At 51.3% G+C, this 11,856-nt stretch overlaps 1 protein-coding gene and 1 long non-coding RNA gene across 2 annotated transcripts; both read right to left on the bottom strand.

Moving 5' to 3' along the window:
* Nucleotides 1–3,230: 3,230 nt before the first annotated feature.
* LOC129402016 (uncharacterized) lies at nucleotides 3,231–3,804 on the bottom strand. Its single transcript, XR_008628498.1, has 2 exons — nucleotides 3,754–3,804; nucleotides 3,231–3,607 (listed from the first exon to the last, which is right to left on the bottom strand). It is a non-coding gene; the product is annotated as an uncharacterized LOC129402016 (long non-coding RNA).
* Nucleotides 3,805–4,343: 539 nt separating this feature from the next.
* Nucleotides 4,344–6,570, bottom strand: LOC129401661 (HLA class I histocompatibility antigen, B alpha chain-like). Its single transcript, XM_055124391.1, has 5 exons — nucleotides 6,486–6,570; nucleotides 5,935–6,201; nucleotides 5,481–5,759; nucleotides 4,630–4,905; nucleotides 4,344–4,510 (listed from the first exon to the last, which is right to left on the bottom strand). The coding sequence occupies exons 1-5, from the start codon at nucleotides 6,550–6,552 to the stop codon at nucleotides 4,344–4,346; spliced, it is 1,056 nt and encodes a 351-aa protein (XP_054980366.1). The 5' UTR covers nucleotides 6,553–6,570.
* Between the last annotated feature and the right edge of the window lie 5,286 nt (nucleotides 6,571–11,856).

The raw sequence follows: 11,856 nt of genomic DNA, 5'->3' as shown, positions 1-11,856 counted from the left end.
CCATCAACCTCCCCAGGGTGGGGGAAGTGGCTGGAGACTACTGAACGCGGGTGACAGGAGAGATAGAGCGCCATTGCCCTGTGCCCGGTGTGGTGCCCTCTCTTCCCTTCCTCTTTTGTGTGTTTACACAGGGGATGTGGAGGGTAAGCTTGATATTCTGCACAATTATCTCAACTGAGGTTGTGATTTTGAAGTTTATAGTGACATACACATTTTTGCTTCATTTCCATTTCTGACGGAGAGTCTTTAAAACTCTTGGGATTTCCTCAGTGGTCAGAGCTTTAGATACATATTCAGTTCTAATTATATGGCCATTGCCTGTGGCTCCTGACACAGGGCTCCTGAAACTTCATGAATTTAGTGGGATGAGAGGATTAGGAGCATCTTTATTCTAATGAGGCAACACTGGATGGCCTCCTGAATAGAGCTGGTCACCGGGAATCAAGGTCGAAGAATACTGTGCACTGCCCCCACTCCACCTCTTGAAAATGGAGAAGAGCTGAAAATAGAGCAAATGCCTATGAGATGAAGACTCCATTCCATTAGCATCCAGTTCAGAGTGCTGCCAGTTAGTGATCCACACACTGGATGGTGTAAACCCCCATTCTATGGTAACAGAAGCTCCTTTGTTTCTGCGGTTTACCATCTCTATCTCTTTATCAGGATCTTCCTCTGTACTCTATCATGTCGCCAAAGTGGTGGGCATAGAAGTTTCCTAAGTACTTAGAGTCACTGTAGAAAATTGAGCCTGAGGAGGTAACTATAGCAACCTCAGATTTATTCCTGATTGGTTGTAAAACAGGAAATAATCTGGACTTGAGACTGGCATCTAAGGCAGAGTGGCAGAGTTTCATAGATGGAGTCTTTTATCTCTAGCAGATGGTGTCAGGGTTGAAGCATATTGAGTAGGATACCAGGAACAGGAGCTGTGGCCTCTGGTGGGCATGTGGTGGGCACCACAGTGACCGCAAGTATAATTTGTGCCTCAACTGGGAGTGTGCCCTACCCCCAGCAAGCACGTGGGAAAGTCCCACCAACCTCGTGTTGAGCCTCACAGCTAGAAACGTGCACACACCAGTCAGGCATGTGCGCAGCCTCCGGTCATCACAGCATCACTAAGAACAACAATGAAGAGAAGGAGAGGAAATAAACTTAATAAGATAAAAATAACTAAGCCATGCATTTCATAAACACAGGCCACGCATGAGCAGTGAAGGGCATTTTGACTGCATCAAACACAGCTTTTTAAAATTTATGTTTAATTTATTTATTTTCTTTTTTGCTTTTTGGGTCACTCCCGGCGATGCACAGGGATTATTCCTGGCTCTGCACTCAGGCATTATCCCTGGCGGTGCTCAGGGGACCATAAGGGATGCTGTGAATCGAACCCGGGTCGGCCGCGTGCAAATGCCCTACCCGCTGTACTATCACTCCAGCCCCAAAATTTATTTTTAATAAAAATTATTTTATTTTATTTTTATAAAGTAGTCCAAATAAAAATAGTTATTACATTTAATATTGGAACACCAATCCTACCACCATAACACGTTCCTACTACCATATTTTAGATGTTTCCATATGGACCAGAACCCCTGCCTCAAAGTAGAATCGAAATAATACATTTTGTATTATTTGTTATGAATAAACTGCTGAAAATGTTCCAAGAAAGTTTCCTTAGAGGAACATGTGTGAAGATTATTGCATTTCACAGAGGGGCCATTAAGTAAGCACTTCTCTAATATTTTATATATGGACATATATGTATATATCATCATCTCTATCATCCCATCAATCATCGAATTTCTTGAGTGGTCTCAGTAACGTCTCCATTTGTCCTAGCCCTGAGATTTTAGAAGCCTCTCTTTACTCGACCTTCCCTACTATATCGCATTGGAGGCTCTTTCAGGGTCAGGTGAATGAGACCCATCATGTTATTGGTTTTGGCATATGAATACACCATGGGGAGTTTGCTAGGCTCTCCCATGAGGGCAGGAAACTCTCGGTAGCTTGCCAGGTTCTTCCAGAGGGAGAACTAGGTTATAAGATGTTACACGGCCACTTTGCAGCTGTGCGCTTCCAGGAGCTTGGTTTTATAGTCTCTGGATGTTGGCTGATGGTGGGATTACACAGAGCCCGGAGCAGTCCCTGGTTGTGACCACCTAACTACTAGAAAATGGGAAATCTGGGCAGAAGAGGCCCAGTCCTGATACAAACAGGCTTGGAGGTCTCAGCCCCGGGTCCCACACACCTGGGTTCCTCTGCCGGTACCTTCATGCGTGAGGCTCATCTGAACGTGTGGAGAGGGACCTTGAGCATGGCTGTGGCTAGGCTCTGGGGATCTTCGACCACAGGAGCTCTGCTCCGGGCGGGGAGGGAAGCTGAAGCCAATCCTCTCGAGGGGCCACGGGGAAGACTGCCAGGCGCTTGGGCAAGAGACTCTCTGCGTTGCTCTCTTCCGGGAGCTTGGTTTAAGTCTTTGAATGTTGGCCGTTGGTGGGATTACATGGCGCTGGGGGCAGTCCCTGGATGTGACCACCTAGCTACTGGAAAATGGGAAATCTGGGCGGAAGAGGCCCAGTCCAGTCCATATGTATATAAATGTCTGTAAAAATATCTTTCCTTCTAAGATTGGTTGCCTTCTACTTTAAACCCAACTAATACGCTACTCTTGGAATATTAGTGGTGTGAAGTAAGACATGTTGGGCGGCTACAAATGCAGCCTCCAGGTCCAGGAGAAAGTTTACTCATGGGTGAGGCTCTGCCCAAGAGAAATACTTGCAGTGTGAGGCAATTGACACTTGTGTGTAAACTGAAGTTAAAATTTACAATAAGATATTATGTTGTCATGTGTTGGGGTTTGTTGTGGGTCACACAATCTCTGGGATATAGAATGTAGAAATTTTTTAAATAGAGTAACACACTGGGATTTTAGGGAAAAACACAGGGGTTAGAGTGACCTTGAGCGACAGTGCAGGGGGAGGCGCTTACCTTGCATGTGGCCAACCTGGATCTGATCCCATATGGTTCCCTGGGCCTGCCTGGAGTGATCCGTGAGTGCAGAACCAGGATTGTGCCCGCCTCCCCAGAAAGCAACAAAGGAGTTAGAGGTGCATCAAAGCCCACAATGACTGAGACAGAGACAGACTGGGCACACCTCTGTCCCCTCCCTTTCCCTCACAGCCTTTCTGGTCACAGGTGGGACAGACTCAAATCAAAACAGAAAACACATGGAAGGTCTCAAGATTTTAATTTTTTTCTTCTCAAATTTCAGGGATTTTCTTTATTAACCCTCAACCCCACAAAACAGGAATTAGAAAAATGCAAACCAGATGCTGATTTCAGTAAGGGAGAAACATTATTCAGGAAAACAAGAAGCTAACACAGATGGAGACGGCTGAGTCCTGTCTCTGCTGGCACAGCCCAGAGCATCAGGGAAGAGAACACAGGTCAGTGTGGAGGGCCCGGTGGGCAGGGGTGGGTCAGTCTCCCCCATCACAGTATGTGACAGGACACACACACTCTCAGGTCCCAGGGCAGAAGGAGAATCAGCAGTTCTTGAGTCACAACTTTGGGTTGAGAGGAAACCCAGCGGGGCAGCTGTCTCACACTGTGAGAGAAAAGAATGAGTAGACTTAGGTGAGTGACAGAAGTGGTGACATCCTGAGCAAGCTCCCAGCATCCCACTCAAAGAACCCCCCCAACCCAGTCCTGTCCCTTCTGCCCAATCCCGCCCACTCCAGCCTCGAGTCTCACCTCTAGGTTTTGTGAGAGACTCATCAGAGCCCTGGGAACTGTCGTAGTCTGGGGAGGAACAAACAGGACAAGGTCAGAGCCCAGGGGGTGGGACTAGAGGAGGAACTAGGGGTGCGGGAGCTCCTGTGGGCTCCGGTCTCTGTCCCCAGGATTCCAGGGCCCCAGCCCTGCCCACACTTACTTGCAGCCTGAGTGTACTGTCCTCCTTTCTCACCTGCGGGAAGGAAACATCCAGGGAAGGTCGAGGAGAGCACTGGGTCCTGAGCCCACAGAGCAGCTCTCTAGGCCTGGACCCCAGAGAAGCATCAGAACTAGAAGACTGAGGGCAGGACCAGGAAACATGCGGGAAAAAGATGCTCCTGGAAGGACCAGCCTCTCCTGGCGGTTTGTGCTCACAGGGACAGTCCCTGTGATCCGGGACCCTGGGAACCAGGTTCATCCCCAGTTTATGGAGGTGAAAGTGTCTTTCCTGAGCAAACCTGAGAGCGGCACACACAGGGGAGTGTGAGCAACAGCACAGGGGCAGGTGGTGCTTCACTAATGAAGCAGGAGAGCTAATATGGGGGGAGACCCCCAAAGTGGGACAAGACTCAAGAACTGCCATGGTGGACAGATTCCCCCCAACCCACCCCTATCTTACCTGAGCGCTTCCTCCTGCTGATCACAGCTGCCACCACAGCTCCAGTGACCACAGCCACGAGGACAGCCAGGCCGACAATGATGCCCACAATGAGGATGGTGGGCTGAGAAGGGGGCTCTGGGAAGGGAGGAAGGAGAGGGTCTGACCCCCAGCCCCAGCCTGACCCTCAACAGTTTCCCAGAAGGGCCAACCTTGATTTTCTTAGAACAGACTCTGTGCCCCGTCCCCCTCCTCACCCCATCTCAGGGTGACAGGCTCTGGCAGCCCCTGGTGCTGCACACGGCACGTGTATCTCTGCTCCTCTCCAGAAGGCACCAGCACAGCCGCCCACTTCTGGAAGGTTCCATCCCCTGAAGGCCTGGTCTCCACCAGCTCTGTGTCCTGGGTCAGGTCCTCCCCGTCACGCTGCCAGGTCAGGGTGATCTCGGCAGGGTAGAAGCCCAGGGCCCAGCACCTCAGGGTGACCTCCCGGTCAGAGAAGGGGTGGTGGGTGATGTGTCTTCTGGGGGCTTCTGAGGAGGAACAATGAGAAAATTCATACCTTGGGTCACTTCCACAATGAGGTTGAACAGAATAATGGTTTGGAATAGGAGGTAAAAATCCAGACACAAACTGGGCTGAGAAACTGGATAAAATCCAATTCCTTGGAAAGTTCTAGAATAGGGTTTGGGAAGGAGGTTAGGGTCTGTCAGGAGACAGTGACTGTCCTGCCCTGGGTGGAGGGTGAGTGACTGAGAGAAGCAGGAGTCAGAGCTGAGATCTGAGAGAGTTCACAGGTGGCTGCCGGGTCCCAGGGAAGCCATATTCGTTGAAACAACGAGAAGAAGAAGGAGAAGATCGCTCCTTCTCCTCGCCCTCCCCCCCCCCCCCCCCACACACACCCTGAGTAACTTCAGGGTCCTGTGGACACAGGGTGACCTGAGGGGAGGGCGGTCTCTGTGGTACAGAACATGGAAACCAGGCAGGTCCGTCCCTCTCCTGACTGAAGAAGGGGCGCTGTTCGGACACTGAACCCCACTATGTCCCCCTGTGGGGAGTCGCCCCTCCACTGGGCGGTCAGGGGTCGTCAACACCCGGGACCCAGTACCTGCGCGCAGCAGCGTGTCCTTCCCGTGCTCCAGGTATCTGAGGAGCCACTCCACGCAGATGTTCTCCAGGTAGTTCCTGCGGTACTCAGCCTCACCCGCCTGCTCCCACTTGCGCTGGGTTCTCCAAGCCTGCGTGCCCGCCGCCGCCGTCCAGGAGCGCAGGTCCTCGTTCAGGGCGATGTAGTCGGCGCCGTCGTAGGAGAGTTGTTCGTACCCGCGCAGGAGGCGCCCGTCGGACCCCACGTCGCAGCCGGACATTCTCTGGAGGGTGTGAGAGTCTGACCCGCCCCCACAGATTAACCCCGAACCGAAAACGAAACCGGGACACGGTCCCCGCGGCGCCTCCCGGTCAAGGTTCCGGGGCGGGTCCTTCAGCCTCGGGGACGCTCGGACCCGCCTCGGGGCGACCCGGCCCGTCCCCGTGTTGGCTCGTCCCTGCCCGGCCGCGCTCACCCGCCTCGCTCTGGTTGTAGTAGCCGCGCAGGTTGCTCAGGTCCACTCGGAAAGTCTGTGCGTTATTCTTGGAGATTTGCGTGTTCCGCTCCCAGTACTCGGGTCCCTCCTGCTCCGCCCACGGCGCCCGCGGCTCCATCCTCGGACTCGCCGAGTCGCTGTCGAAGCGCACGAACTGCTTGTCGTCCACGTAGCCGACGGTGATGAAGCGGGGCTCCCCGCCGGGCCGGGACACGGCGGTGTGGAAATACCGCAGGGAGTGGGGTCCTGGGGGAGGGGAAGGGGTGAGACCCGGCCAGACCCGCCCCCCGCGCGCCCCGGGGCCAGGGAGAGGGAAAGGGAGGGGGCTCGGGAGACGGGAAGGGGGGAGGGACCGAGAAGGGCGAGACTTAGGGGCGCGGGGGGAGTTGGGGGTTGGGGGGACAAGGAGGAACATTTGGGGGCGTCCGGGCAGGGAACCGGAGAAACTCCTTCTCGGGGTCCTGCACATCAGTGCCTGGCAGTCCCCACCCTTCCCCCCGCAACGACTCCCCTCCCGACCCCGCACTCACCCGCCCGGGTCTGGGTCAGGGCCAGGGCCCCCGAGAGCAGCAGCAGGAGGGGTCGCAGGTCCCACATACTGGAGGAAGCAGGCGGGTTCTGACTCACTTCTGATTTCCCTCAGTTTATAACCGGGAGCGTCGCGGACGCTGATTGGCTGAAATAGACAGCGATGCCCAATGGGAGTGAGGACTGGGGACGCATCAGGAGTATCCGGGCAGAAGGCGCTGACACAGGTTGCAGAGGGAGAAGTGAAACTCAGGAGACCAGGAATCCCCAGGTCTGATCTCCCGCCCCCAACACCACCCTGGGGACACTGGACCACACCTGGGACCTGGGACTTCGCCCTCTCACCTGTTCCCTCACCTGATCTTTGTCACACTGTGTCCCATGTCCAGGGCTGAGACTGACTCATCGATTTTCCATGGTTTTCATTTCAGTATCTCGCTACAATCTTACAAGTTCGTGAGGACCCCAGAGATGCGTCTGTGCGTTCAGGTTATGCCTGTCAGTGTTTGCCTGCTAGGAATTTGAGTTAGAGACCCTTTATTGTTGGTGGTGACGATTTTTTTTTTTTTTGGCTTTTGGCCACACCTGGCAGCGCTCAGTAGTAACTCCTGGCTCTGTGCTCAGGGATCACTCTTGGCCGGGTCATGGGACCATATGTGGTGCCCTGGGTCAAAGCCCTGTTGGCCACATGCAAGGCAAGCACCTTACCTTCTGTCATATCTCTCCTGCAGCTAAAGCCTGAAAATGGCTTCAACTCGGATAATATCAACAACAGATTAATGCTAACAGGAAGTCCTTTGGGGGAGGTCAAGCGGTCACACCCAGTGATGCTCACTGTCTCTGTACTCAGGAATCACTCCTGGCAGCGCTCAGGGGAACATATGGCATGCAGACAATAGAACCTATTTCTGGCAAGGTGCAAGGCAAGCTCCTTACCTGTTATACTATCTCACTAGCCCTAGAAAGTCCTTTGAAGAAAAACCATATTAGATTTTTGTCAGGGACCAGCACAAGCTGAGTAGGCCTGATCCATGGAGCCATGCGAACTAAGAAAGAGACAGAAATGTGAGCAAAAAGCATGCGGTGAGGGGCTCACAGCCTGTGGACTAGTCCTGACTCTTCTCTGTGAATCAAATTTATTACTTAGGATCCATAATCACCAGAACAACATTCTTTGTGCAAATACCAAGAATTATATATAATATAATATAATATTTATATATAATATAAAGATAGACTTTTACACATGCAAGGGCCTTAGTTCATGGGGATAAACATCTTTGTAATGGGCTTTCTCAAGGGGAGATTCTTTAAGGAGTGGAAGTAGAGACAGAGCAGATAAAGGGCCCACCCCTAACCTCCCCCCTTGCCAGGGCCATATTTCACATCTATTGCAAGTATTCTGGGTTGAAATGTTCCATAAAGGTCCCATAAAGTTCCAATAAAGTTCCAAGTAATCCCACAAGAACCTCTTGTCCATCTCCTTTATTGATCTAGTCCCCAACAGTTTTTGTTTTTTCAGCAGAGAAATGGCCCAGTTCTTCGTGTAATCTTGAGAAAAATGCCAAGCTCTAAATCTTCCATGTAGACCAGTCAGGGCTGGGCTCTGGGCCCTCCTCAGAACGGGGTTGGGCAGATTCCCCGAACACCCCAGCCACCCTCCCCTGCCAAGGGCCAACAGCTCCCACCCACACCCAAAGTTTCAGGCATAGAAATGGCCCAGCTCTACAACTGAGCCTCATCAAGCTGCCAAGCCACCAAATGCTTCCAGCTTCTGGAGCGACACCACATTCCATAGTAGTTTGAGCCACCTGACCCAGCCCAGTAGGAAAACAGCAGGTTTGACAAAACGTTGTGTAGGATATTGCAAACCACAGTGTCCATCAGAGCTAGGTCACCTGTGCAACCTCAGAGAGCTAGAACTCAAGCGCCACCTTGTTCATCCCAGCTAGAAATGCCACTGTAATGAAATTATTTAATGCTGGACCAATTTTATGTTGTAGCATGTGTTGTAACAAGCATGTGTTGAACTAAATTTCTTTGTGTCTGCTTACGAGGTTGGCTGAGGGGCTGGGTGGGAAACTGGGGACTTTGGTGAAGGAAGGTCACACTGGTGGTGGAATTGGCTTTGGAACATGGACTTCCTGAAACAATTGTATAACAAACAACTTTGTAAACCATTGTGCTTGCAGAAAGTCTTCCCTCAAAAAAAGTGCTTCAGGGGCTAAGGGGCACAAGCAGCTGGTTCTGTGTGGCACACACGGGCCTCAGGGCACCACAGGTGTGGCACTGGAGAACCTGAAGCTCGCTCAGAGGCCTTCTGAGCACTGTTTGGAAGTCCCCACCCCAAAATAGGAAGGAAAAAGGACAAAACTAATTCAGAACATCAATGGTGTTGTGGAAGAGTGAATCCTTTACATTGTATGTATTCAAAGCGTCTTCTCTGTCTCATCAGATGCTAGCTGAATTTTCATATTTTTCTTGCCTTTAATCTGTTATTTAAGTCACATATGTGGAAATAATAAGCTTTATCTAAATATGTAGGGCTGATATTTGCAACAATTGTATCAGTTAATTATGAGCAGTAATTATGAGGGTAAAACTCTGTTGTTTCAGGAAACGGGGATACATGAATATTGGGACCTAAAACCTTATACACATATTAGGATTCTGAAATCATGTGTTTAGTATCCATTTGGTAAAAATAAAATATCAAGTTTGTTAGTGAGATATGGACTCAAGTCTGGAGTGTTAATGAGGATCATAAGTGGATGCAGTCAGCGGGGATCCAGGCTCCCATGGGTGAGCCCGGGGCTCCCTTTGGGCACCCAGTGTGGGAGACATGAGACAGCAGGTGGGAGAGGACATGGGGCTGACAGTGAGGTAACGTGGAAGCGTTTGTTTTGATTTATTTAGTATCTCTTTAAGGGTCTAATCCTGTTCAAAGCTGAGGGGACCTTGGACAGGGCAGGACCATTGCTGTCCTGCCCTCCCTGGGGGGAAAGAGCATCCAGGTCCTGATGAGAGAGTGGGGAGATGACGGAGCTGTTCCCTCCTCAGACTCTGTTTATACAGGGTGAAAGTGATATAGGGACCAGACAGATTGGAAAGTGAATAAGGTGATTGCCTTGTTCACCACTGACCAGGGTTCTATCCCTGACACCCCATATGGTCACCTGAACCCCACCAGGACTAATCCCTGAGTACAGCCAGATGTCACCCAAAACCCAAAAATCAGAATAGAACATCAGGTAAACTCATCATCTGAGCATGGCGATGGGGAGCGACTGACTGGTTGGCAGAGGGAGGAGACAGTGGGGCAGCGCTCAGAGGTGAGTGACTGACTGGGAAGGACTGGACTCTGCTGGGCTTAGAGACCCACGTGGGGCAGCAGGACAGGGCATGGAGCAGACCAGTGGAAAGTACAGAAAAGCTGGCAGAGGCGCAAGGGTGCGGTTACTGTCACTAAGGACACACAGACCTTTCCCCCCTGTCTCAGGAGCTGTTATCTGTGGAGCTCCTTCAGGGTCTCTCCCTTTCTTGGTATCTGCTCATTTGGGGCAGGTGGGGGAACTACACCCTGCTGTGCTCAGGGTTACCCCAGACTCTGTGCTTCAGGACTGCCCCCAGGGGTGCTCAGGGGTCCTCACAGTCTGGGTGTTGTAACAAGCAAATTGAACTAATTTTTACAATATGTGTTATAACAAGCTACCTCCCAAATCTGGAAATCTGAAAACTCAAGGCCCAGGGCTGATGCCACCAGGCTGCACAGGCCTTGCTCCCCTTCTCTGGGTCTTTTCATTCTCCCATCAGTGTTAAGGGGTCTTATTCTAGATGGAAAAAGAATTTTGGTATCTTTTCTCCTGGGGGGTATGATGCCGACAATGGGTCAACCTGTACCTGCAGGGCTAGTGCATCAGCAACTTAGCGGTGTCTTCAGGCTTCCTGACACCCTAAAATTGCCGTTGTGCATTTGGCTGGATCCCAACAACTTGGACCATGTTTACCAAGATATTAAACAGTCAAAATTTAGGTATGTGGGAGTCACGCCCACAAACCACCTCTGACTCAGCTATATAAACTCATTTATTGGCCTTATCTCAGAGACCCAAGATAAATCTCAACAGAGACCAAAAGCCATGGAAAATCTTGGACTCCCTCATGCTGAACAGATTGTGGTAAAATTCGGGTATGTGGGTTTTGTGACTAAAATCTCCAGGCTTTCACGGAGTTGGTTTGGCCTGCTTCCCACCACGTGGAAGCACTGGCAGTCACCCCCACAAACCAATTCCAGCCCACCCTGTAAACTCTTATTGGCCTTGCTTCAGAGACTCAGGAACACATCTCCAAAGACATCAAAAGCCAGATGCCGCAGTGAGTTTCAGCAGATACCACAGGGCGCCCCCTAGTGTGCACAGGTAAGAGCTTATGGAGAGCTCCCTGCTAGGAAGCACAATCCCGACTGAGTTGTTTTTCTGCGCTATGGCCACACGGGGGCGCCGCTGTTCTGCTCGCTCCTACTTTGCAGGGGTCTGGCAGTGGTCTGACTCAGGCTGAGATGCTGACCCGGAGGAGGAGGAGTTATGGGTCCAAGATAGATTGGCCCAAGATAGATGATAGGTCCAATATAGATCTGCCCAAATTAGTTTGGCCCAGGTAGAAGATTGGCCGAAAGTAGATTGCCATGGGATGAAGGTGCTTCAGAGCTGTCCTAGGGTCAGGATCTGGAGCGGATGGAGAGTTGCGAAGGGAAACCCCTGGGGCCCTGTGCTGGCCTTGCTGCACACACAGCCTGCGCCCCGGCCCTTTGAGCTAAGGTATCTCACTGGCCCCTGGGCATGGTTCACTGTCTTGTGAGGTCTGATGTTTGTAAGAAGGCAGCTTAAAAGATTCTTTTATTGCTGATTTATCTCTGTCCCTTTCCTTCCCTTTGTTTTTGCTCCTGTAGGTGCCTTCACCGGTGCTCACACACTTGGTTGTGGTGCTTGCCAGGGTCGCACACTTGCTCGCAGTGCTCACACACCTTTCAGTTGTAACATCACTTAGGTAACATCATTTAGTTGTGGCGCTCCTGAACACTTGGTTGTGGTGTCAAAGACAGAACTGTTTTTTGTTTTGGGGCCGGGGATCATACAAGACATTGTCACCAGGATCAGATGAGGCATGTGGGATGGTGCCAGGGGGCAAACTCATGCTCTTATATCTGCAGGAAAGACAGTCTACACTGAACAACATTCCCAGGCCTTAGAATGTCTACACTGAGCAATATTCCAGACATTCAATCTAGCCTCCTCTCCCAGTCAGGAAAGCTAAACTAGTTCTGTGAATTGGGGATAAGGCTCAGCGGTAGGGCACAGGCCTTCCACGTATGGA

Source organism: Sorex araneus, chromosome 2 (genome assembly GCF_027595985.1).
Source record: "Sorex araneus isolate mSorAra2 chromosome 2, mSorAra2.pri, whole genome shotgun sequence".
NCBI lineage: Eukaryota > Metazoa > Chordata > Mammalia > Eulipotyphla > Soricidae > Sorex > Sorex araneus.
Note: the sequence above shows the minus strand (reverse complement) of the source record. Positions and strands in the feature narration are given on the sequence as shown.

Coding starts and splice junctions, on each gene's coding strand:
- LOC129401661 (XM_055124391.1), bottom strand. CDS start 6,552: ATGTGGGACCTGCGACCCCTCCTGCTGCTGCTCTCGGGGGCCCTGGCC. Junction 5,760..5,934: donor CTACAACCAGAGCGAGGCGG/GTGAGCGCGGCC, acceptor GGGGCGGGTCAG/ACTCTCACACCCTCCAGAGA. Junction 4,906..5,480: donor GGACACGCTGCTGCGCGCAG/GTACTGGGTCCC, acceptor GTTCCTCCTCAG/AAGCCCCCAGAAGACACATC.